General features: G+C 33.9%; 3 protein-coding genes across 5 annotated transcripts; 2 read left to right on the top strand and 1 right to left on the bottom strand.

The window, feature by feature from the left end:
• The first annotated feature begins 2,448 nt into the window (after window positions 1-2,448).
• On the top strand, window positions 2,449-6,216 carry LOC132279935 (uncharacterized). Of its 2 annotated transcripts, none has more exons than XM_059782006.1 (4): window positions 2,449-3,460; window positions 5,327-5,428; window positions 5,525-5,576; window positions 5,678-6,216. In XM_059782006.1, exons 1-4 carry the CDS (start codon window positions 3,204-3,206, stop codon window positions 5,765-5,767), a joined length of 501 nt encoding a protein of 166 aa, XP_059637989.1. In that variant the 5' UTR covers window positions 2,449-3,203; the 3' UTR covers window positions 5,768-6,216. The 2 variants fall into 2 exon arrangements, with proteins under 2 accessions (XP_059637989.1, XP_059637988.1); XM_059782005.1 differs by having other exon boundaries at window positions 2,450-3,460; window positions 5,264-5,428.
• Window positions 6,217-8,675: 2,459 nt separating this feature from the next.
• Window positions 8,676-12,982, top strand: LOC132279934 (F-box/kelch-repeat protein At1g55270-like). Of its 2 annotated transcripts, none has more exons than XM_059782003.1 (4): window positions 8,676-8,970; window positions 9,343-9,410; window positions 9,522-9,647; window positions 11,458-12,982. In XM_059782003.1, the coding sequence occupies exons 3-4, from the start codon at window positions 9,621-9,623 to the stop codon at window positions 12,715-12,717; spliced, it is 1,287 nt and encodes a 428-aa protein (XP_059637986.1). In that variant the 5' UTR covers window positions 8,676-8,970; window positions 9,343-9,410; window positions 9,522-9,620; the 3' UTR covers window positions 12,718-12,982. The 2 variants fall into 2 exon arrangements, with proteins under 2 accessions (XP_059637986.1, XP_059637987.1); XM_059782004.1 differs by lacking the exon at window positions 8,676-8,970 and adding an exon at window positions 9,014-9,260.
• A 557-nt stretch (window positions 12,983-13,539) lies between these two features.
• On the bottom strand, window positions 13,540-22,147 carry LOC132279932 (probable ethanolamine kinase). Its single transcript, XM_059782002.1, has 11 exons — window positions 21,827-22,147; window positions 21,192-21,283; window positions 20,953-21,059; window positions 19,558-19,663; window positions 17,435-17,557; window positions 17,126-17,217; window positions 16,174-16,258; window positions 15,408-15,513; window positions 15,248-15,314; window positions 13,961-14,053; window positions 13,540-13,877 (listed from the first exon to the last, which is right to left on the bottom strand). The coding sequence occupies exons 1-11, from the start codon at window positions 21,958-21,960 to the stop codon at window positions 13,749-13,751; spliced, it is 1,134 nt and encodes a 377-aa protein (XP_059637985.1). The 5' UTR covers window positions 21,961-22,147; the 3' UTR covers window positions 13,540-13,748.

The following is a 22,147-nucleotide window of genomic DNA, read 5'->3' as shown; positions in this document are numbered from 1 at the left end:
TCCCTATCTAACGTCATCTTGAGTGTCCAGTTTAACCTAACTAATTTGATAGTGATGTATAATTGTTGAATTACCCACTACGAAACTGCCAACTGTTTCAATCTAACGTCATCTTGAATTTCCAATTCTAACGCACTCTTTCAAACCCAATAAACAAAAATATAAAGAGGGCATGTTTTCAACCTGAAATAAATATAAAAAAAATGACATAAAAATATACTCCACTGGTGTTGCTCTCGCAGACTATTAAAAAAGAAATACTTTATTTTTTTTTCTTTCTCTCTACTTCCAAAAAAAATTAAACAATTTTTATATTGACTCTTCAAAAGAAAAACTTTATTTCATGGTATTCAATAGAAAAAAAGAGAAATCCACTTTTTTGATACGACTATAGGAGTAAATAAGTTTTGAAATAATATGTAGTACACCATATATATATATATATTTGTTACCAAAAAAAAATGATAGACATAATGAAGTATTTTTCATGATTTTATGATATGACATAATTAGCTTTTCTTTTAGGAGCTGGAAAGAGAAACCCTTACTCAAATTTTCTTTTGGGAGTGAATTTATTTTTCCTTGGATTGTTCTTAGATTTTCCTTTGGAAGTTGTCAAAGACAACAATAACTGCTTAATTATAGATGTTTGCTTAAATACAGTGGTGTATATGGGTGAACAACATTAAACTCCCTTTTTTTATCTATGTTTTTCTTTAAATCCCCCTTTTCTATTTTTTTGTCAAAAAACCCTATTCAACTATTAGAGGAGGTGGTAATTTAACTAACTTCCGTTAACTAACTATTAGAGGAAGGTAATTTAATTCTCAAATATATATATTGGAAAAAAAAAAAACTAGATTTATATTGGAAAAAAAATTAGGCATTATTTCTAGTAATGTCCCTTTAATAAATCTATATAAAATTAAAATCAATGAAAACCAAATAAATGAATGCACAATATAAATCTCAAATATATATATATAGCAATTTTTTCCTAAATAATAATATATAAAAAACCTAGATTTATATTGATCGGAAGGCTAGATGGAAATGAAAATATATTTAAATAATATTTAATGATACATATTATATATACCATTATATCATGATACAAATTATATATTATATTATAATGATGGGTAAATAAAAGAAGTTGAACAAGAATAAGAGAACAAGAAGAAGAGTACATATTGTTGCAATGGTTTTTTTTTCTAATATAAATCTAGGTTTTTTTTTTTTTTTGAAATTTATTTGCTATATATATATATATGTATGTTTCAGAATTATATTGTGCATTCATTTATTTGGTTTTTATTGATTTTTATTTTATATAGATTTATTAAAGGGACACTACCAAAAATAATGCCTCATTTTCTTTTCCAATATAAATCTATGTTTTTTTTTTTTCTTGAAATTTATTTGCTATATATATATATTTGAGAATTAAATCAATCCTCTCTGATAGTTAGTTAACAGAAGTTAGTTAAATCACCCCCCTCTAATAGTTGAGGGAGGGTTTTTTGACAAAAAAATAAAAAAAGGGGGTTTAGTAAAAAACACAGATAAAAAAGAGGGGTTTAATGTAGTTCACCCTATATATATATATATATATAATTAACCACATGGATAGAATTAGAGGATATGTAAATAATTATTATATGTTGGTCTGAAGCTATAATTCTAAAAAATGAGTAGTGATACTCGCACCGAACACTTACAGTAAATTGCCTAATCGAATAATTTTTAATTGACTATTTATACCAAATACAACTAAATGGATACTCGGCTCCCTTATTTGTTGTATAATTGACCAATTAAAAAAGTAAGTCTAGTAATTCACTGCACCTATTCTGTGTAACAATCATTTTCCTTCTAAAATTTAGGATTATGTTTGTATCTCTTCTGTATAGTTAGAGCTTAAGATTATTGATGATTACTTAAAAAAAAATAATAATAATAAAAAAAAAAAAAAAACACCTATGAAGGAAATTGATCATAGAAAATTGTTTAATGCATTACGGTGGATATTTCTCTGATGAGCTTCAATATTAAAATAAATCTTCTAGTATTCTATACCACAAAAAGAACTATTACATTTTACTTCCCAAAAAATAATAATATTGTAGAATTTTTTTGGCTAATCTAGGTTCTTATGCATCATATATATTTTTGGTCACATTAGAATTAAAAAAGAATGTAAAGTTTGACATCTGTAATGAGTATAGAGAGGATATGCATCTTTATATTTTTGGAGGGAGAGAAATTAGCCTGAGAAATAGGAGAGAGTGATATGGATGAAAAAATGCGAAATTTTATTTACCATTTGTGATAAAATACAAATTTTATTTACCATTTGTGATGCAACATAGCAATGCTAAAAACAAAATACTTGTATACAAACTTATAGATATACTAGTATATATATCTAGAAAATTTAAAAGAGGTTCAAATCAAAACATTCCACTAGGGTACACGAAACGAATAAGGCATATCGAACTGCAAATCATCTTTGTAGTTTCGAGTACCACACGGCGTGAACACTTCCACATATCCCTCTTGTCGCCCTCAGCAAGATAGTCCATTAAACACCTGAAACCTTTCCTGGATTGGTTCATTTATTGCAGTCGTTTAGTTATCAAATATTTCTTTTCATTGGTGACTCTAATCTGAGAAATTGAAGAGACTGCGATTTGGGTGTACCAGAGGATTCGAATCGGTGCGTGGGTGTGAAGAATTGAAGGCATTGGCGTTGTCTCGACAGTGTGGATCGCGAGATGGGTTTGTTGAGAAATGTCAATTTTGATCTTTGATTTCACTTTTGATGATATGGTTTTGTGAGAAATTTGATATTTGATGTGGGTTTTATTGATAGTTTAATTTTTGATGTGGGTTTTGGAGACGGGATTGATTTTTTACTCCTGATATTATTTTTTCGGTTTAATGGGTATACGGGTTTTGGGTTTGAGGTGATGATGAGATATGATTTGTGGATTATAGATGGAGTGAGTTTTATGGTTTGTGCATTCAATTTTCAGTGATACGTTGATTCTGATACTGTGTTATAGGAGACACTGTTTGATTGTTTGTATGTGAGCTACGGTGTATGATTTTTTAGTCAGGATTTAGGAATTACAAAGAAGTACAAACCTTACTTGATTCTTTGAAGGGATTGAATTCTTATAGTATCATCATTTGTGAATATGTCGGGCGGAACTCCGGTAGGGGGTGGATTCATGAGGCAGAGGCACAGCCAGGGATATGCCTCGAGTGGTGATGACCTTGAGGATGATGCATGTTCAAGATTAGCCCCTCAATCACCATCCTTTCCAGGGCCTCGGTCATGGGTCGAGGTTATGGAGATTGTTCTTTGGATTGCTTCTGCAGTTTTTATCATATACTATGGTGATCTGCACTATAATTTTATTTACCTCTTATGGCATGATGCTCGGATTAGAAGGTAAATGATTCTCTTGATTTTGAAAGTTTTTCCCATCCATTATTGTTGTTATCTAATTAGTTTTTTTTTTTTAAATTTGTTTATATATAAAACATTCATGGAAAAGTATCATTTAGTTGTTTGATGTACTAAGCATGACATTGCAAAAGTAATGTTTAGTTTGTTTAGGGGACTCTGAATGAATTAGTTGCTTAGTTTTTAATGATTTCAAAATATGACTAGACTAATGCACTCTTGGTGACATCAAAATTGATGAGAATCATTGTCCTAGTCCTTGGCAGTTCTTGAGACTTTATTTTCAGGAACACGTTTTTAATGGAGTACTTTCCAATTTGTAGGGGGTGTTTGGAAATGTAATCATAGAGTTTTGATTTATTTATTTCCAAAATTACATAAATGATGTGTAATAGTTGTGGAAATGAAATGATTCTTGCAGAGAATTTCAATGAATTTCTATTAGTGAGGAAAAAAAGCTCAAGGAAAAACAAATGGATCCATTTTAAATGGTATGAAAAGAAAAACTGGGAAAGAAAAACCGACACTTTTTGGTAATGTGAAAATACAAAGATGTTACAGCTTCACAATGATGTGGTTCCTAACCTTCATAAAGTTTTGGATTAAACTTTTTTGTACTTTTTATGGCAAAGCTTTACTTGTATGTTGGTCTATATATGGATGATTATGTGTTAAAATTTACTGGTTTATGTTGATGGAATTTATTAGATCTCAGTACCTATTTTGGATGAGCAGTGTCTAATACAATATTTCTAAATTCTAAGTGTCACATATACTCATCATCGGTTTGCATTCTTGACAAGGCATCAATAGATAATGGTCATCGTTAGTTTTCATTCTAAGTGTCACATTATGATCAAAACTTGACAAAGCATCAATAGATGTGACTTAGCTTCCTTGTCAATGTTTGAACTATCATAATCCTCTATTAATTGACCCAACCAATCAATAAAACTAACATTTTGTTCATGGCATCTGCCAACATTTGTTACAAAGTCCCAATACTTCAGTAAGAACTAATATTTTTATAATAATAATTTATTTATAATAAATATTATAATGATTTATAATAAATAAATTATTATAATGATTTTTAAATAACATTCGAGGCTTGCGTCTTTTAGCTTGTGCTGAGAGCATGATCACAAAAGTTTATCACCCTAGAGTCTTAGGTAAAAGTTAGTCAAAGAACTCTGGCTTTCATCTCAGGCTTTTGTATGAATTATACAATTCATAAGACTATTGAAAAATATGGTTCTTCTTTAGTTTTTAGAAAGAGTCAGATAGATAATTTTTGGCATTAACCACATTGAATTTTTTAAGCCTTTTTGTGCTTCATTAATTTGGATCATTAGACTATGGTGTAAGACTGCTTAAAATTTGGACTAATTAGAACTATGGTGTAGTTAGACTTCTTTTAGTTAGCAGAATGCACAATATTAATGGCAGCACATTTTCCAATCAATTTGAATGATTTATGCAATTGTTAGTATTTATGTTATTTTTAATTCAGTCCACACCTCAGGCTTGCACCTCGTGCTTACAGAGATCATTACATGTTGCATCACACCTCTTTCATTTAGCTTATGGAAGGATTGTTTGAAATTTTGCGAATGCTATGCCTGCTATTACAAGTTTGCATCCATATTTGTCCAATCTGGGTGAAAAAATCCATATTTGTCCAATATGGGTGAAAAAACTAGTTTCATTATGTCGTTAGAAATGCATGCTATATATGAATATCTTTCTGCTTCATATTGTTTACTATCATTTGTATACTAAATGCAGAATACCGTTGTACCTTGGGATGTTGAGTGTTGTTTTGAATGTTCTCTTCATATTATATTCAAGTATGTCAGCCTGGGGTGTCCGGAAGTCCAGTGAGATGTGGGAAATTTCAAGTGCATCTGCCCTGCCATTTATTACTATACTCGGGCTCATATCGTTTTGCTTGTAAGAGGAACTTACTTGTCTTTTAATTTGTATTTATATATTTGCTTTTTTCACATCTTTGAGACTCATCCACCTATTTGTCTGAACTTTATGCAGGTTCTCCTTTGCTTTGTGGCCAATTTGGAGTTTCTTGACCCTGCCTCTTGTGGTACACTATACATGTTTTTGCTTTTATTTCTTTACTTCTAGGTGTTAAAATTTTGGTTTTTAGAGAGTCTAGAAATAACTGATTATTATATCATTCTGCAGTTTACACTTTTTATGGCTTGCATGGTTATATTGCCATATTTGATGCATGGGACATTCAGACGGCAAACAGATGTGCTTCGTATGGATTAAGCTTTCTTGGATTCAAGACAAAACATAATGTTCAATTTAAATGACGAGTTTGTATATCAGATACGGATGGTTGGTAGCATTTGTAGCTGGATAAAAGTTTTGTTCTGTTGTAGTTGATGCATCCCATCTGATGTTGGTGCTAACAGAAAGATAAAGCTGATTGTCAATTATTGGTCCTTCTTTGTTACACTAATCCATAAATGTTCCAGCTTCATCAACCTTCAACCTTATACACCACTATAATAGATTGGAATGAGATAAGTTTTCGTTTATTATTATTATTAGGTTCCGGTGAGGGTTGATTAATTTTTAATAGACCAGATATGCAGCGTTTAATGTTTGACGTGTGATTGTAACTCGTAGAGAGAAAAGGAGAGATCTTAAACTATGGAAGGGGAAAGGTATAGAGTTGCATGTTTTGGTGAATTCATGGATTTATAGTTTTGTGATTTCTGAATTGTTAATTTATTATTTTATCCCTCTTTTTTATTCTAACCTCATCACTGTATTAGGGTATGGAATGCATTTCACATGTATAATTATTAGGAAAGACCAAGTTGGAGACTAAACCTAGCCTGGCTTAATTTGTGTAATAGGTGACTTTCTCATGTGTCATGAGACATCTTCTGATATGATCTATCCTTTGTTATGGAATTGGCATGTAAGTTATATTTTACTCGTACCTTCTGTTATTTGGATTTGGTAGTAGGCCTTGTGCTATAATTTAAGTTACTGATACTGGTTTGGAGTAGAGTTGGAATTGCATATTTTGTTGTCATCGACAATTTGAGCAGGATTTGATGCTTTTTTCTCATTTTGCACTCTCTGTCAGCTTACACATGTAGGAGGCATTCCCCTAATAAGTGCCAACAACCTCTGTTTCACGGACTTGTGACGTCACAATCACCTCTTCTCACTTGACGTCACAATCAACTCTCTTCTCATTTTTTTGTTAAGAATTGACTCTGATTCTATTTGTCAAGACTCGCTTAAAAGTCGTATAATTTCCCTAATGGACGTTGCGGGACATCACAATACCCGAATCCTAGCAAATATTTTACTTTGGGAGGTAAAGAAACACCAGTGGATTACAATCTTAGTTGATGTTTCTCAAATTGGGACAAGGGCAATCGGTACATCTGGAAGTAAGGGGATCATGTTTGTCCAATTAGAATGTTATAGTTGGTGAAAGATGCGCAACGCCTCTGATGGCCTTTTTGGACGAAGCAACACCGCCGATGCTTGGTTAAACATTTTAGTTTTGGATTATGGGGTTTGGGATGTGACAGATCTTGGCATTGGGGTTGGATTGTACTCTAATTAGTCCTGCCATTATTGGCTTACTGAATCTGCTTAGAGTCTTGAACTAATCTTCTTATATTTGGTAGGTTATGGCCTTTACACACGGGCCCAACTCGGCGGGGCTATGAAGCCTGTATGGTGCTATTCACACGTTGCTTCCATCGGAGGTCATACTAGCTCAGTCACTGAACCCATCGTCATCCATCTTGATCAAACATAAATTATTTTCTTCCACATCAACTCCATTTGATTCCCTTATTGCTGGGGTGAGCATATGTATTTTGACTACTTCCCTAAGTTGTTGTTTTTCTGATGGAATTCTATTCTTGACTGGAAGCGCAATGTCACATCATCTACTATGGGTATTTCCAAGCACAATTGTTATTTTCTGGCTTGGATGGCGTGAGAGCTTAGAGAGAGACAGATAAAGAGAGCCGGGAAAAGCAAGCAAACCTAAGGGTAATGTTGAAAAAATATATATTAAATAAGCCCTGAAAATTTCTCTTAGGACTTGATTGCCTTTCAACTCCAAAAGTAGGACTATCTAGAAATTTTTCTTTTAATATATCTTTTAATTCATTGGTATTAATTTATCTTTTAATCGGTTAAAAATGGAGAATGAACTCTTTCAAGAGAGAGCTCTCTTTAGAACATTACTCATTTGTTTATGGTACTTTTCTATTCCCGTATTCGGATGGATGTTGTGTAGAGGAGCATATTTGACTTTCCCCATAAAAAAACTATACTTATGCCTATTTCTCAAGTTAAATTAACCTAATTAATTACTAACTCAGGGGATCTAAGGTGGGTTGTAAATGATTAGACTATTGGCCCGTCCATTCACTTTGAGAATTATTTTTCATTAATAATTTATTCTTGCCCTCGAGAAAGAAAAAAAAAAAGAAGAAAAACATAGATACTTCTAGATGTGCTATCGTAATTGAATCACATTTATCTTCTTTTATTCATAAGATTTAATAATCTAATCTAGGGCCCAAAGGTGATCAACACCAAGCAATGTGGTGGGCCCAATTCCGAGAGACTAAAATAGCCTTTGTGGACTCAGCAAGTCAAGTATGATGTGGTGGGTCACACAAAATTAGAGAATTTTTATAGCAGTGGAATTGCGGAGAGGTAGGCCCATTACATTTTCTTTTAGATCTTTGACATTCCTACTTTTATAATTTCTTTAAAATACTGTAAAAGTGATTTGAAATTCATTTTTGCAAATTCAAATTGTTTCATGAAGGCAAATTTCTCAAACACGCTTTTATAAAATAATAAAAAAAGGACAGACTTCAACAGAAGTGTATACTTTTTCAATAAAAATGTGTTTCTTAAATAAAATTTTGTTTTAGAAATATATTTTTAGCATAAATATTTATTTATATCATGAGAAAGGACACATGCACTCTCACACTATTTAAAGCTAAAATATAAAAATATACGGTTTACAAAAGTAAAGTATAAATAAATTGAATATGACCAAGCTTACATTTTAACCCAAAAAAAAAAAAAAAAATTAAATATGACCATTACAAATACTAACTCCTTATTTTGTCAAAGGAAGAACTCACCTTTGTTTTCACTTTTCCCCTCTCTCTCTCTCTCTCTCTCTCTCACACACACACACACACACACATTTACTCCAGCACTGTTGTGCAATCAAATTGTGTTTTTCAAGTTGTGCTCTTTTAACTTTCCATTTAAGAGCACCAGCAAAATGTCATCATACTTAACACCTCTCTCCCCTCCTTTAACGGCATAGTTTTGCTTTTGCGCCTCCCCCGAGTCCGCCTTCTCTCTCTGTCACTATTTGGTTTCTCATTAAACACTTTGTTGTGCTTTGGTAGGTTAACTCTGTTTGGTTTATGGCCCCGATTTTTGCTGAAGACTTAATGGTGAGAGAAGGGTCTTTTTCATCTCTTTATACTCTGCTTTTCTTTGCCCATTTCTTCTTGTCTTGCATTTGGGGTGGTAGGTTTATGGAAGGATAAGATTTGGGGTTTTTGTGTGTGTCTCTCTCTAGATTTCTTGGCAACTGTTTTTTATGTTGTTTTTATATGGGTTTTTTATTTGGGACATGGGTTTTGACGATTGAGAGACTTGGAAATGTTTGGGTATCTGTTTTGATAAGCTTGTGTTGACTGACTGACCTATCGTTTTGGTGCTCTGCAATAGATATTCTTGAGTTGGGTTTTCAATTTTTTCGTGAATTGTTGGTTGGGTTAACTCTGGAGTTCTTCTAAGATGGGTTTTTTTGATTATTTTAGGTGGGTTTTTAAGATGAAGACATGTGATCCCTCAACGTCCGATCAGATCTCTCAAGTTGAGAGTTTAGGTATGAATTCTTTGGAAACTCAATGCAAGATTCTGAATTTTTACTCTGGAGTGATTGTGACAGCTTGTTTTATGAATTGTTCATCTCTGATTTATGTCTTCTCATTGTAAGGTTTGATGGTTGAGAGATAGATTTTGATTTCGAAGATGACTTTTGAAGCTGCATTGGTGTTGATAAAATTGGAAATCCATAGCATTTAAATATTAAAGAATGGACAGAGTGATTCATCCTCCTCTGGTAAACTTTTGGTTGTCCCCTTTAGCTTCCATAAATACTATGTATATTTTCAGTGTTAGAAACTTATAGTTCACTATTAATCCAGGATTTTATTTATATGGTGTTTGCATTTTGGAAGCCTATATGTTATGTTGGACCACTCTTTCTACTATAGTATTTCATTGTTGATTAATTTCAAATTAAAGAATTCCATTATTTTCCTTAAGTTGCATACTAGCCTCTTAAATAAACTTGGACAAATTTGGGTTTATTACTGAATGCATCAGTATATTGTGCAATACTCCATTGAATCATTACTGCTATTAAGGGTCTCTGAAGTTCTGAAGGCACAATCTCCTTCAATAGGGCTAGCATGTAGTTGAAAAGTTTAGCTTGAGTGCTTTCTTGCTCAAACCTAGAAAATCATGTAGCTTGTTTAGTTGAGTGACTAATCTTAATGAACATGCTCACACTATGTCTCTCTTGGTGATTGTGTTTATATTTCAATATTTAAGCTTGTTGTTGAAGGCCTCCAGCTTTTGCAAAAATCTGCCACATGCTCTCATATGAACCTCATGGCATGGGCCGAACATATACTATAGATAAGTAAGAACCTATATGAAGTTCCTGAAAAATATTTTTTCATGATGTATCAATGGAAACTGTAAGTGTTCATTTTTCAAAATCCTAGAAAGGATACTATAGATAACATCATAAGGCATAAATGGCATAATACACTAATGTTAAGTCTATCTCTGACACAATAAGATGATTTCATTTTATTTTATTTTATCTTTCCCATCTGAGTATTCCTTGTGCCTTTGCCTGGAGACTACGAATGTCCTTGTGCCTTTTCCTGTTAAGTAGGAACGCCTTAAGTGGTATCCTGCTTATCCTGGAAACTCGAAATTATCAAATATTAAAGTTGTCAAAGGATAACATGCGTTCAGAACACTGAAATTCAGTGGCCCAGTGAAGACTTCTGAGCTCATTACTTTAAATTAGAGGAGCCAAGGATCTTACTTAAGCTTTTCTCCAGATATTTGTTATATTGCTCTATTTCTTAAACTGTTTATATCAATCTATTTTCTGTTTCCCTCTGGTTTTGTACTTTTCTTGTTTGCATGCGTGGTTCAAGGTTTGTTTGCCATTAGTTATCTTAAGAAAGGAAGATAAATATTGTAAATCTCAGTTCTACGGTTTTAACCATGGTTTAGTCTGACACAAGTAGGGCATCAATGGATGAGGAATCTATGATATGTGATCCTTGTGTAGCTTGACTTTCTTAGAATGATCCTTGTGTTATTCTTCTTGGTTGCTGCCTTTAGAGGAACCTCATGGCATGGGCCTAACATTCCTCTTTTAAGATCCTGCATCATACATTCATTGGGCTACACCATATTGAAATCCTGATTTAGTTCATCATTTTAGTCTTTTATTTATTTTGATAAGCGAGTAGTTTGATTGCTTCAACCCCTTTTCATTAAGATCATTTATCAACCTCTTCGCTCGTGTGAAATGTTTGGTCTTAAAAACAAACTAGCTCCAAGGTAAACAATTATACAAACTAATATCGAATATTTTAGCATATTAGGCTGTATAAGTTTTTTAATTCTCTCTTTCATGCTTAGGCAAGTGAACTAGAATATTTAGATTGCAGAGGTTTGTGTATTTTATTGAAAAGAGAAGTTTATAAGTGGTGCATATACTTCTAATACCATTTATCGTCTTTGATGCTGAAGCTAGCGTACCTTTTGTGTTTAATTGTTATTTTGTTTTGAAAGGGGAATTGAAAAATTTTAGAATTGACTGTAGTTGTTGTATTGTGCAGGTTGATTCAACAGCATGTTTTTGTAGAGTAGATGCAGGCCTCAAAACTGTTACTGGAGCAAAGAGATTTGTTCCTGGGACAAAGCTCTGTCTTCAGCCTGACATTAAACCATCCATTCATCCTACTAGGCAGACGCCAACACGTAGTGACAGAAATCGGAGCCAGTCCCCTCTGCTTCCAGGACTGCCTGACGATCTTGCCATTGCTTGCTTAATCCGGGTACCAAGGGTCGAGCACCATAAACTACGGCTTGTCTGCAAAAGTTGGCGTCGTCTTTTGGCTGGTAAATTCTTTTACTCACTCCGCAAGAGCCTGGGAATTGCTGAAGAATGGATATACATCATGAAGAGATACAGAGATGGAAAAATTTCTTGGCATGCCTTCGACCCCATGTACCAGCTTTGGCAGCCTCTCCCTCCTGTTCCCAAAGAATATTCTGAAGCTCTTGGGTTTGGATGTGCTGTTCTCAGTGGTTGTCATCTCTATCTGTTTGGTGGTAAAGACCCAAACAAGGGTTCCATGAGACGAGTCATTTATTATAGTGCACGAACTAACAAATGGCACCGTGCTCCAGATATGATTAGGCGGCGACACTTCTTTGGCTCGTGTGTCATAAACAATTGTTTGTATGTAGCTGGTGGTGAGAGCGAGGGAGTGAGCCGGTCCTTGAGATCAGCTGAAGTTTACGATCCCAACAAGAATCGATGGTCATTCATTTCTGATATGAGCACTGCAATGGTACCCTTCATTGGTGTTGTTTATGATGGTAAATGGTTCTTAAAGGGGCTAGGGTCTCGCCGACAGGTTCTAAGTGAGGCATACCAACCAGAAACTGATTGCTGGTGTCCTGTTTATGATGGAATGGTTGCAGGCTGGAGGAACCCAAGTACTTCTTTAAATGGGCATCTTTATGCTCTGGATTGCAAAGATGGGTGCAAACTTAAGGTTTATGATGAAGTGACTCTTTCTTGGAGCAAGCATATTGACAGTAAGTTGCATTTGGGGAATTCCAAGGCTTTAGAAGCTGTGGCACTTGTTCCGCTCAATGGAAAACTCTGTATCATACGAAATAATATGAGTATTTCTCTGGTTGATGTTTCAAAATCCGAAGATACACAGGGTGCTACTGCCGGACATATATGGGAAACTATTTCTGGCAAGGGGCAGTTCAAGACTTTGGTCACAAATCTTTGGTCGAGCCTTGCTGGTAGGAACCGCCTTAAAGCTCACATTGTTCACTGCCAGGTTCTTCAAGCTTGAAGAGTGTAAATTATGGCCGGATCAAAGGATAATGTGGCCGTGGCATGCATAGAAAGAACAGTCAAATACTTGTCAAGGTGATGGCAAATCATGCACACGCGTCTGTTCTTAGTGTAATTTAAAGTTTAAATGATCATTTGTACCCTTAGGGGTGCTAGATCAATGAGAATGTTTGTTTTGCTTTGTACCTAGTTTTTAGTGTTAAAAAAAATTTATGATACACATATAAAATGTTTTGAGAATGAATTTAGCCCAATTCATCAAATTTTATCCGTCTTGTGCAGCTGCAACTTCAAGTTTATAAGTGTATTCAGCAATGTTTAAAGATTAATTGATTGACATTGATCATTGAAGGAGAGGGATATTCTCATTAAATATTAGGACTTATTTTGCTTTGCACTGTCATTTGGTGTTTGGAAAGGAGTACAAAATCAATAGTAATAGAACCAAGTTTGGTGTAGGGAGCAATTTTGACAGAAAACAAAGAAGTTCCAAAAATTGGCCCCTATTATATGCTTTCCACATTTAAATGACTCATTGCTGGTTTTCTTGTGGGAGTGATATAGCTTTACTTGATGTCAAAAGCTCCGATACTGTTATTACGAAAGTTTAGGTTATGGGGGTCCTCATGTAAGAATCAATCTTGAGTAGTTTCCAGTGTCATTGAGAGGATGACTTAAATCGCTGTCATTTGTTACCGTGGAACATGAGTGTTGCACAAACGAGATTGCTATTGATCACATAGCAATCTCTCACACGTTCAAATTATGCATTAAAGAGCCCTCAACTTTCAACTATTTCCAAAACTGTGGAACATGAATGTACCAAGAACAAAAGCAAAGGAATTATTGATCAAATACAAATTTCATACTCCTGAATATCACAACTGTTTGTCTAAATTTTTTCCTCTTATTCTATTAATTTGCTACAAAAGAATATTTTACAATCGTATCTAATCAGAGAGACTCACATAGCTCTCCAAAATAAATGGAAGTACAAAAACATACAAGTGACACCTAAAATGACAGATTTCAACCAGTCCCGGATCCTGAGAGGTAAGCTTGCGCCAGCAAGATGCACTCATCCTTCTGCTTTTTGTATTCGTTGTATCGCAGAAAGAAATAACTGAGATAATCAAAATCGATCGGGGACATCTTTGCCTGTAAACAGCAGACACAGCTAAATAACATATTTTTTTGTTTCATTTTTCCTTTTTGATACTTGATAAGGAAGATTGAAATACCTGGATTAAAGCCCATAGAGCCCAATACAAGTGTGAAGCTAACATGAAAGTATTTGTCTCAACATAAAGTGCTTCCAGATCTTTTTCAGATACCTGATATTAGAGACAGGTCAGTAGTATTATTGCACAGCTCTTCAATTTATAAACATGCATATCACAGCAGCATGCATTCAAACACATGCCTTGTATTTGATGTGGTAAAGCGAAATACATTAAAATGGCTAAGTTCATATTTGTTGGCAGGAACGGTTTGGTCCAAGCATTAAGCCGAACCAATACTGCCATATATTAAGTTTTTCCATTCAACTTTAATGTTGAACTAATAGTTATACCACACTTACGTAAGGTCAATGATAAACATGTCCTGACCAACCGGGGGAGGAAGAGAAAAAGTCACATCCTGCTTGAATATTAAAGGAAAAAAAAGAGAGGTTGAATGATATGCCAGTTGTCACCAGTAACTGGATCATGGTCTGACACTAAACAACAATTTGAAGCCAATTACTTTCACTTGGGTAGTTCAATCGAGAAAAAAAAAATTTGGGGAAACCACAGGAAGAAGATAATGGCTTTCTATGCCAGATAGGTTGCTCTTTGCGAGATAGAATATGCAGGTAAACTTCCAGAACCAGCACAAGCAACTACAAAAACCAATAAATTTGGAATACCATGCCATGGGCCAAAATTTAATACAGATGCATTAGATGACCAAGGAAAAGATTTCTATTATGTATTTGATAATCCTGGAAAGTCGACAAGAGTAATATTGCAACGTAAGAGATCTTTTGTAGTTCTCTCATGTTTTCAGAGATCTGAAACCAACAGACCCTTAAGTTCCAAAAGCAATATGTTGCTTATTAATAGGACACATATGCATGATATTAGCACCAACAATCTGAGGTCCAGCCATTGAGATCCACATCTCCAAACAACAAGTGATTTAATGCAATAAATCACATTTAACATTAATAGCTACCAAAACCAAGCCGAGTCAGAAGTGTGGTTAGTGCATTCTAATTGAAATATATATATATATATATATATATATATATAGTAATACAACAAGACCTTCGAGAAGCAAAACATTAAGTGAGCCTTCTGTGAGTGACTCATGGGTGTGATTTTTTCACAGATGGAATACTTGTTAAGTGAGATGCACATCTAACTAAAGTAGGAAACTTTATGCACTTGGGTCAATATTTACATTAGCATAGTAAAAGCTATAATAAAATCATAATTAATGAACTTTAAAGCTTCAAATTTAACAAGCTTGCTTTATTCACATACCTCGTTCGGCTTTTCAGGTTCTAAATAGTGTCTGAAGAAATGATACTGTTCATCCTTATTCGGATATCTACATAAAACATTTTTGAATAAATGACTCATATTCTGTTATACGTCATCATCATAATAGAAAACTAAGAAAAGAACAAGGAAGATAACATACAAGCTGTAGTCACAATCATAGCCAGCATATTCATTAAAGTGGTTTCCAATGTCAAAACCTCTGTAATTGTATGATCCATACTCAAAATCAATGAAGTAGAGTTTCTCTGAACATTCACCAAAAATCAATAGGGGTCAGTAAGAAGATAAAGAAATAATAGCAATAAATGATAAGGAATTGATGAGGAATAACTAGTCTTTCACACACTGCATGATGCTAATATTTTAGCCTTTACCCGAATGTATATTGGATAATATTTTGTGCACTGACATGTCACATTCTGATCTGTTCTATGGTCACACTTCGTTGGACACCTAAAAAATTTTTTGTCCTTACCAGATAAAATTAGGCAAGAAATCTAAGCAGGCCACCAGAGCCACCACGAGGTTCAGATGAAGTACATCTGGGAGTTAATTTCATTATCAATTCGGCATATTTACTTTGCTATAACTCCATATCCAATCTTACTTACCTAGTGACCTAGTAGGTGTACATATAACCTCAAGTTTGCCATGACCTAAGTACCCAAAAAAAAATTAAGGAAAGGAAATGACATAAAGAGCAGAAGCAGACCGTGTATTCAGTTCAAATTTCAAATCAGAGAGGAGATGTTCAGGTTCCTCTGTGTTCGAGAGAGATGAAAAAAACAAAAGAGTGGAGAGACAGAAAGAGAAACTTGTAATAGGTAGATGGAATATGCCATGGTCCTGCCAAAATCTCAGGAAAAGAAGTGTACAATATAATGGAAAGCTAAAATCATATGTACCTTCATCATCATTAAGCATCAAATTCCCAGAAAGTAAATCATTGTGAGCAAAGACCACAGGAGCATTAAGAAGGCTTGTCAATTCCTGTCCCACAATAAATAAATAAAACTCCTTTAACAAAAGTTCCCCAAATTTCAAAGAACCACGATATAAATCTCCATATATTCTATCGTACAAAAATAAACATCATCCAATTGTAGCAACGATAACGTCTTCGTGCTCCAAAACCAGATTGATCGTATCAGGCAGACATTGAAGTGGAAGAATTGAGAAAACATTAAAATCTTGTCGAAAAGAAATTTTTTGCAATCAATTTTATTCAAGGCAGAAAAGAGTTAAAAAATAGAAATATAGAAGGAAAAACCTAGGCCAAGGGTTTCCAACTCTCGAGTTCGGGCACAACATATGGTGCCTCCTTTGATCATCTCAATATGGATTTTAGTGAAGTTGGATATCTATTTATATATTATTCTAGTGAGAATCTCAAGTTAGCCATTTCACAGATGAGAATTTCACTGGCATATAATGAAGCGTGCCTCTGAGAGAACTTCCAATTACAGTATTGTTAGTTGCAGAGGTTAACATGGCATAAATGCTAACATGTAAAACATCAAGACCTGTTCAGAAAGTTAAAGAGGGGAAACCATATTTAATTTTGCATATCTATACTTATGTATACTTAGTTTCCTGTGCTGTTGAACATTCCTAGCATTAACTTATACATATAACTCTCTAAGGAAAAGAATAGTAAATTTTTTCCAACAACAATACAGAAGTAGAAGGAAAAAAATAAAATGTAAATAGTGTAACCCCAAAGGATTTACAAAGAATTCATATCAAGATTCTTTTGCTTAAACTACATACTGATAGAGATATTCACATCCTTAATAGAAAAAAAAAAGAACAAGCACAAGTAATACACCAACTAGAGAAAGTGAGAAGAGAGTTTACCTTGAGCTCCATAACTTCAGTGTGAACTTCTTTAAATGAGACTGTCTCATACTTCCTCTGGTTCTCATTATCATCAAATTTTAGACCAGATGCTGCAAGAAAATGAAGTAAGTTGACATAAGAAAAGTGAGTGACAATATTTTACTTGAAAAAGAATATCTTAGACAGCCAAAATTCAGAGATACACATTAATTTTTGAGTATAAGATGCATATTGTACATATCCTTCCTTTAATTTTCTTTTGATAGGATATCTATTGTGAATATCCAACAATGAGTACAGGAAGATAGTAATTAATCAGGAAAAGACCTTTTTTGAAGAACTTGAAGATCTCATTCCATAGCTGAGGTTCTTTCGAGCCTGGAACTTCCACCTGATGGAATTTTCGAAGTTGCTTTGCAATTTCAGCAGCCAGCTTTGGCTTTCTCATATCTGTTAATAAAAAATGATCATGTCAATAAACATATTATAAGTCATTAAAAGCCATGGGAACTCATGTTATTTCAATGGGAAAAGGGCTTTAGTTACTGAGCCATCCTTCAGTTGCAATTAAAGGCAATGCCTCCAAGGACATCTATTTGACAAACAAGGATGACATGAATAAAGAAGACATTAAATGAATAATTTATTTTAGAAATTATACAAGGAATCTTTGTACAGGTAAGTGAAAAAATGCAGTGTGAATTTAAGGATGAACTGCATCTCTTCCCACAAAAAGGGGTATTAGAAAACCTTGGGGCAACCGCTAAGATACCACACACTTCAACTTATGGGAAACTGCTACAAAAAGTCAAAAAGATGTCGCTATCCCCTATTGTAAGGTCCAAGTATCCAACTGACACTCTTGATTTCTTTGGACTAAGTTTAGACACTACTCTACATACGACCGAAAACTGTTTGAATTTGTAATTTAGTTCTGATGTCTTAATTTTACTAGCTTAATTGTATTTGAGCATGGCTTAAAACAGACTAGATTCATTTCATAAGCACTAAACTTTTTCTGAAGCCTGTGTTTTATTTTAGGAAATAGTGAATCGTGTTATATACAAAAAGTAATGTCTATAAATATGACCATACATATTCAATATGATCACATATTCAAATTCGTAATCATGAAAAACATTAAGGCCACACTAAGTGTTGGTCTTGCCAATGTGAACCTTCAGTAATCTGTTCTGGATCTGCTTCTTAGTGCATCTAGGTCCTTTTGACATAACTACACGTCTCTGTTTTCTGTTGTCCATTAACTGCAACCTACCCTTCTAGCTGACTCCTGGAACAAATATGGCAAAGTACTTTATCATGAAGTGCATTAAGAATAATTGAAGTGTCCCATTTGAACAAACCCATAATTTACCCATAAAGTTTTGGTTTAGCAGGGTCGTCACTGAAATCCAATTACATAGTGTATTTTTCACATACAAGAGAAGAACCTAGTCTGCCACTACAAAGGAATGAGCGGGCTTTGGTTGGCAGTAAAATTTTGCAAATTATGAGGTTGTCACTTACATCAAACCATGGAACAGAAGCCAGTAAACAAGGATTATCAACTTGTGAACTAGGGAGAGACAATGACTTAAAGCATTAGTGAACAATCCAAAATAAAGTAATAAACTATGGCCCATCCAACAGACAAGACGATATAGTTGTAAGAATTCATGGGTTCTTATCCACTTTCCAAGCAAGAAATACAGGTTCTCACTTTAAGAAAGTTAGTAGCACCAAAGAACTAAATGCTTAATGTCTTATTCATTAATTCATAGTAAAGCTTCATCTAATTGAGTTTTATTTAACATGAACAAAAAACTACTTTCGATAATGTTATTGATTTTAAACTTCAAAAGCATCTCCACGCATATAGATATAGAAAATTAAGAAAGAACACATATACTCCCTCTGTACCAATTAGAAAAATAAATAACTCCATCTAAGAAATTCTAACTTTTTAAGGAAACAAACATCTAATGCATTTACACTTATAAATTTCCTAAAATAATCTTCCTTTGGAAAAGAATAATTTGGAACTTTGACCAATTCTGTAAGTTGACTTTACAAAGTAAACATCTATTATAGATATCGAGAAAAGAAAGATGGCCTATTTTTCTGGACAGAGGGAGTAACAGATTACAGAAACAATAACAGTCAAAAGTCATTTTTTCATATTTTGACCATTGAACATCAATTCAGTAAATTCCCAGCAGTGGCATCTACGGGAAATGACAACCATGGTAGACTGCAGAAGCAATCAACTAAGAATCCTAAAGCGCTAAAGATAAAATAGTCACAAATGAAACAAAACGCCAGGCAAGACAACCAAATGCTATCTCTGTTTTTTTTTTTTTTTTAAATCCAATAAGTAGTTTGATAGAAATCATTCTTTCTGTGAGTAATCCTATCACTAGTCTCACTCAAATTATGATCACAATGCTTACCTAATGGAGTTAGTGTCCGTGCATTGATAAATGATTGCACCATGCCATTTCCAAAAACTCCAAGCAACTTGGCACCAAATCCTGCAGCTGAAAGATATCCAATGGCCTAAAAACCATATGTAGTGAGTAATTACAAAGTGGATCAAACAACCAAAGGGACTACACATGAAAATGAGTACTGAACTAAGATGACCTTGAAACTGTAAGCATCATCTTCTACTTTACAAGGAAGAAAGGGCTAAAAAGAATAGAAGAAGACTGAGAGAAGAATAAAATTAACTTTTGTGCAACAATGTGACCATGGGTTTCAACTTGCCATAGGCAAAACAAAGAGTATGCAAGAACATGGAAAAACTATTTCCAACTTTCGTGCAAATCACTGTTTTCTAAAAAATTATCACAATTTTTCATGTAGTTAAAAACAATTATAGAAAATAATATCAGCATAAATGGCACTAGCATCCTCCAAATAGTTCCACTATATAATATTCTTAACAAACTCTGCTCCATGAAAAAGAGTTCAGATAGTATTTGCATATCAAAGCACGCACAAATAGGATGCTCAAAAAGGAGGCCAATTCATGATTACTTTGCTCAATCGGAACAATGTCTATTGGCAATCAGTGTCGACAAATAACCTGAAAGGTTAAAATATTATAGGGACAAAACTACAAGGGTGAGATGAATTCTCTTGGCAATGACCACATATAACCTCTATGAATAGAATTCCAAGTTTCAACACCGATATTGGGCAAGATTTAAATGATCAAATATCATTAGATGAATAAGTTAATCTCAGTATTATTTAGATGGTAAATTTAGATCTTTCCATAGGGTAGTTATGGTTTAATTACATATTTCCCTATCCGAAACTTCAAACAGGTAATGCTATGATATTTTACTGATATGTAGTGCAAATTTAAATTGTATGAATCTATCATGCCAAATAATATTAAACTTAACTAGAAGCATTTACAATAAGGTGTGTATTTAATAAGTTTAGCAAAAAACTATAACCAACTTTAATAAACACCGCAACAATAAACACAATCCATATGATCCGCACAAAAACAACAAAGGATAAAATGTTAATGATATCTTATTCAACTCAACTCAACAAAGCCTTTTCCAAAGTGTTTTGGTTCAGCTACATAAATCATGTTTCACCATTCCATTTTATTTAATGCCATTCTTACTCAATTCAGTGCAAGAATATTTCTGTTAATATAAAACACACCAAAAAAATATATTGCAAGCTTATTTCGTTTCTGAATTCTGATATAAGAAATAATAAATCAATATAGCTCAGCAAATTAGCCCTGGACTCTTGATTAGTGGTCTCAATAACATGGATAATACTAACAGCAATCCAACAAGAAAATCCTTGCGACTCACCTGCAATTCCCGTTCACGATCGATGACATATTCAGTATTGGGTCCATACAATCTAAGCGTCATATTTACTGTGTTTCCATTTTCTTCCCTTATGGATACCTTCAGTACTGCAGGGATGAAGTACAGATTTTTGCTAAGACCATAGATGCTACAAATTTGCAGAACGTAGTTTGATTTAGCAGGTTAAAAAAATGCAACTAAGTTAACTACCAAAGCTGATATACAGCAAATCTACGCACATAGATTTGTGATGCCTCCGGAGATTGTATCGAGAGAGAAGTGTGAATTGTCCAAATTCGACCATTGCTTGAACAGATCTTTGCATAGCTCTCTGTTCACAAGAATTTAACCAAAATTGTAAGGATAGAAAGATAGAGGAAGACGATACTAACGACTTAAAATAATAGAATATAACAATAAAACTCGAACTCAAAACCTCGTTTGGCAGACGAGAAACCCGAGGAAACGGAAAGAAAATTTGAGAACCACATATTTTGCATCGATTTGATCCTCGAGAGAATTCAGGGGAAAAAAAGAAGAAGAAGATTTCAACTGAGCCTTATACCATATTTTGCTTGAATTAAGTAGAAATGATTTGGTTTTCATTATAATTAAGCAACATAGAATGTAAGACCTCAAAATCATTTCCGTTTCCTGTTTTTCAATTTCTCCGCCCCCAAACAATGCCTAAAAAGACATCGAACGAAAAATAAAGAAGCTCTAAGCTACATAAATTCATTCGGAACCCAAGCTAAGATATTCAAACCGAAAAACATATATAGTTATAAAGCTAAGAGATTCAAATCGAATAACATATTTATATATATATATACACACACACACAGAGGGGGAGAGAGAGAGAGGTGATACGAACATTATGCGAGGTGTCATTTGGGGAAGAGAGAGAGAGTGGTCGATGGTGAGAGACGATGAGTGAATTTCTGAGCTGGTAGTCTCGCGAGCTCCCTCTGCAACTTCCATGGCGTTCCAGATCTTTACAACCCCCATTTTTTCCGTTCCTTTCTCTCTCTACAAATTCAAACAATTGCTGCGACTTTTCCGGGTATGCCTATTATGCCGGGAAGTTCTTATGGTAGAAAATTGATTAAGTTATTCGTATTGTATAGAGAGACGGACATATATGTCTATGAAGCATTACTAAAATGGCGAATGTGTATCCCTAGTAGTCACAAAA

The sequence above is a fragment of the Cornus florida genome, unplaced genomic scaffold (genome assembly GCF_030987335.1).
Source record: "Cornus florida cultivar Cherokee Brave unplaced genomic scaffold, ASM3098733v1 CherokeeBrave_3.0.0_Hap2_Chr10, whole genome shotgun sequence".
Classification (NCBI taxonomy): domain Eukaryota; kingdom Viridiplantae; phylum Streptophyta; class Magnoliopsida; order Cornales; family Cornaceae; genus Cornus; species Cornus florida.
This window is presented reverse-complemented; position numbering and strand designations above follow the sequence as displayed.

Bases quoted from the DNA above. Each gene is read 5' to 3' on its own strand.
- LOC132279935 (XM_059782005.1), top strand. From the start codon at position 3,204: ATGTCGGGCGGAACTCCGGTAGGGGGTGGATTCATGAGGCAGAGGCAC. The intron at 3,461-5,263 runs GTAAATGATTCT...TACTAAATGCAG, and splicing joins CATGATGCTCGGATTAGAAG to AATACCGTTGTACCTTGGGA. The intron at 5,577-5,677 runs GTACACTATACA...ATCATTCTGCAG, and splicing joins TCTTGACCCTGCCTCTTGTG to TTTACACTTTTTATGGCTTG.
- LOC132279934 (XM_059782003.1), top strand. From the start codon at position 9,621: ATGGACAGAGTGATTCATCCTCCTCTG. The intron at 9,648-11,457 runs GTAAACTTTTGG...TGTATTGTGCAG, and splicing joins GAGTGATTCATCCTCCTCTG to GTTGATTCAACAGCATGTTT.
- LOC132279932 (XM_059782002.1), bottom strand. From the start codon at position 21,960: ATGGGGGTTGTAAAGATCTGGAACGCCATGGAAGTTGCAGAGGGAGCT. The intron at 21,284-21,826 runs GTTCGTATCACC...TCTTGTGAACAG, and splicing joins CAAATGACACCTCGCATAAT to AGAGCTATGCAAAGATCTGT. The intron at 15,514-16,173 runs GTACATATGATT...GTGAATGTTCAG, and splicing joins GATGCTTAATGATGATGAAG to AGAAACTCTACTTCATTGAT.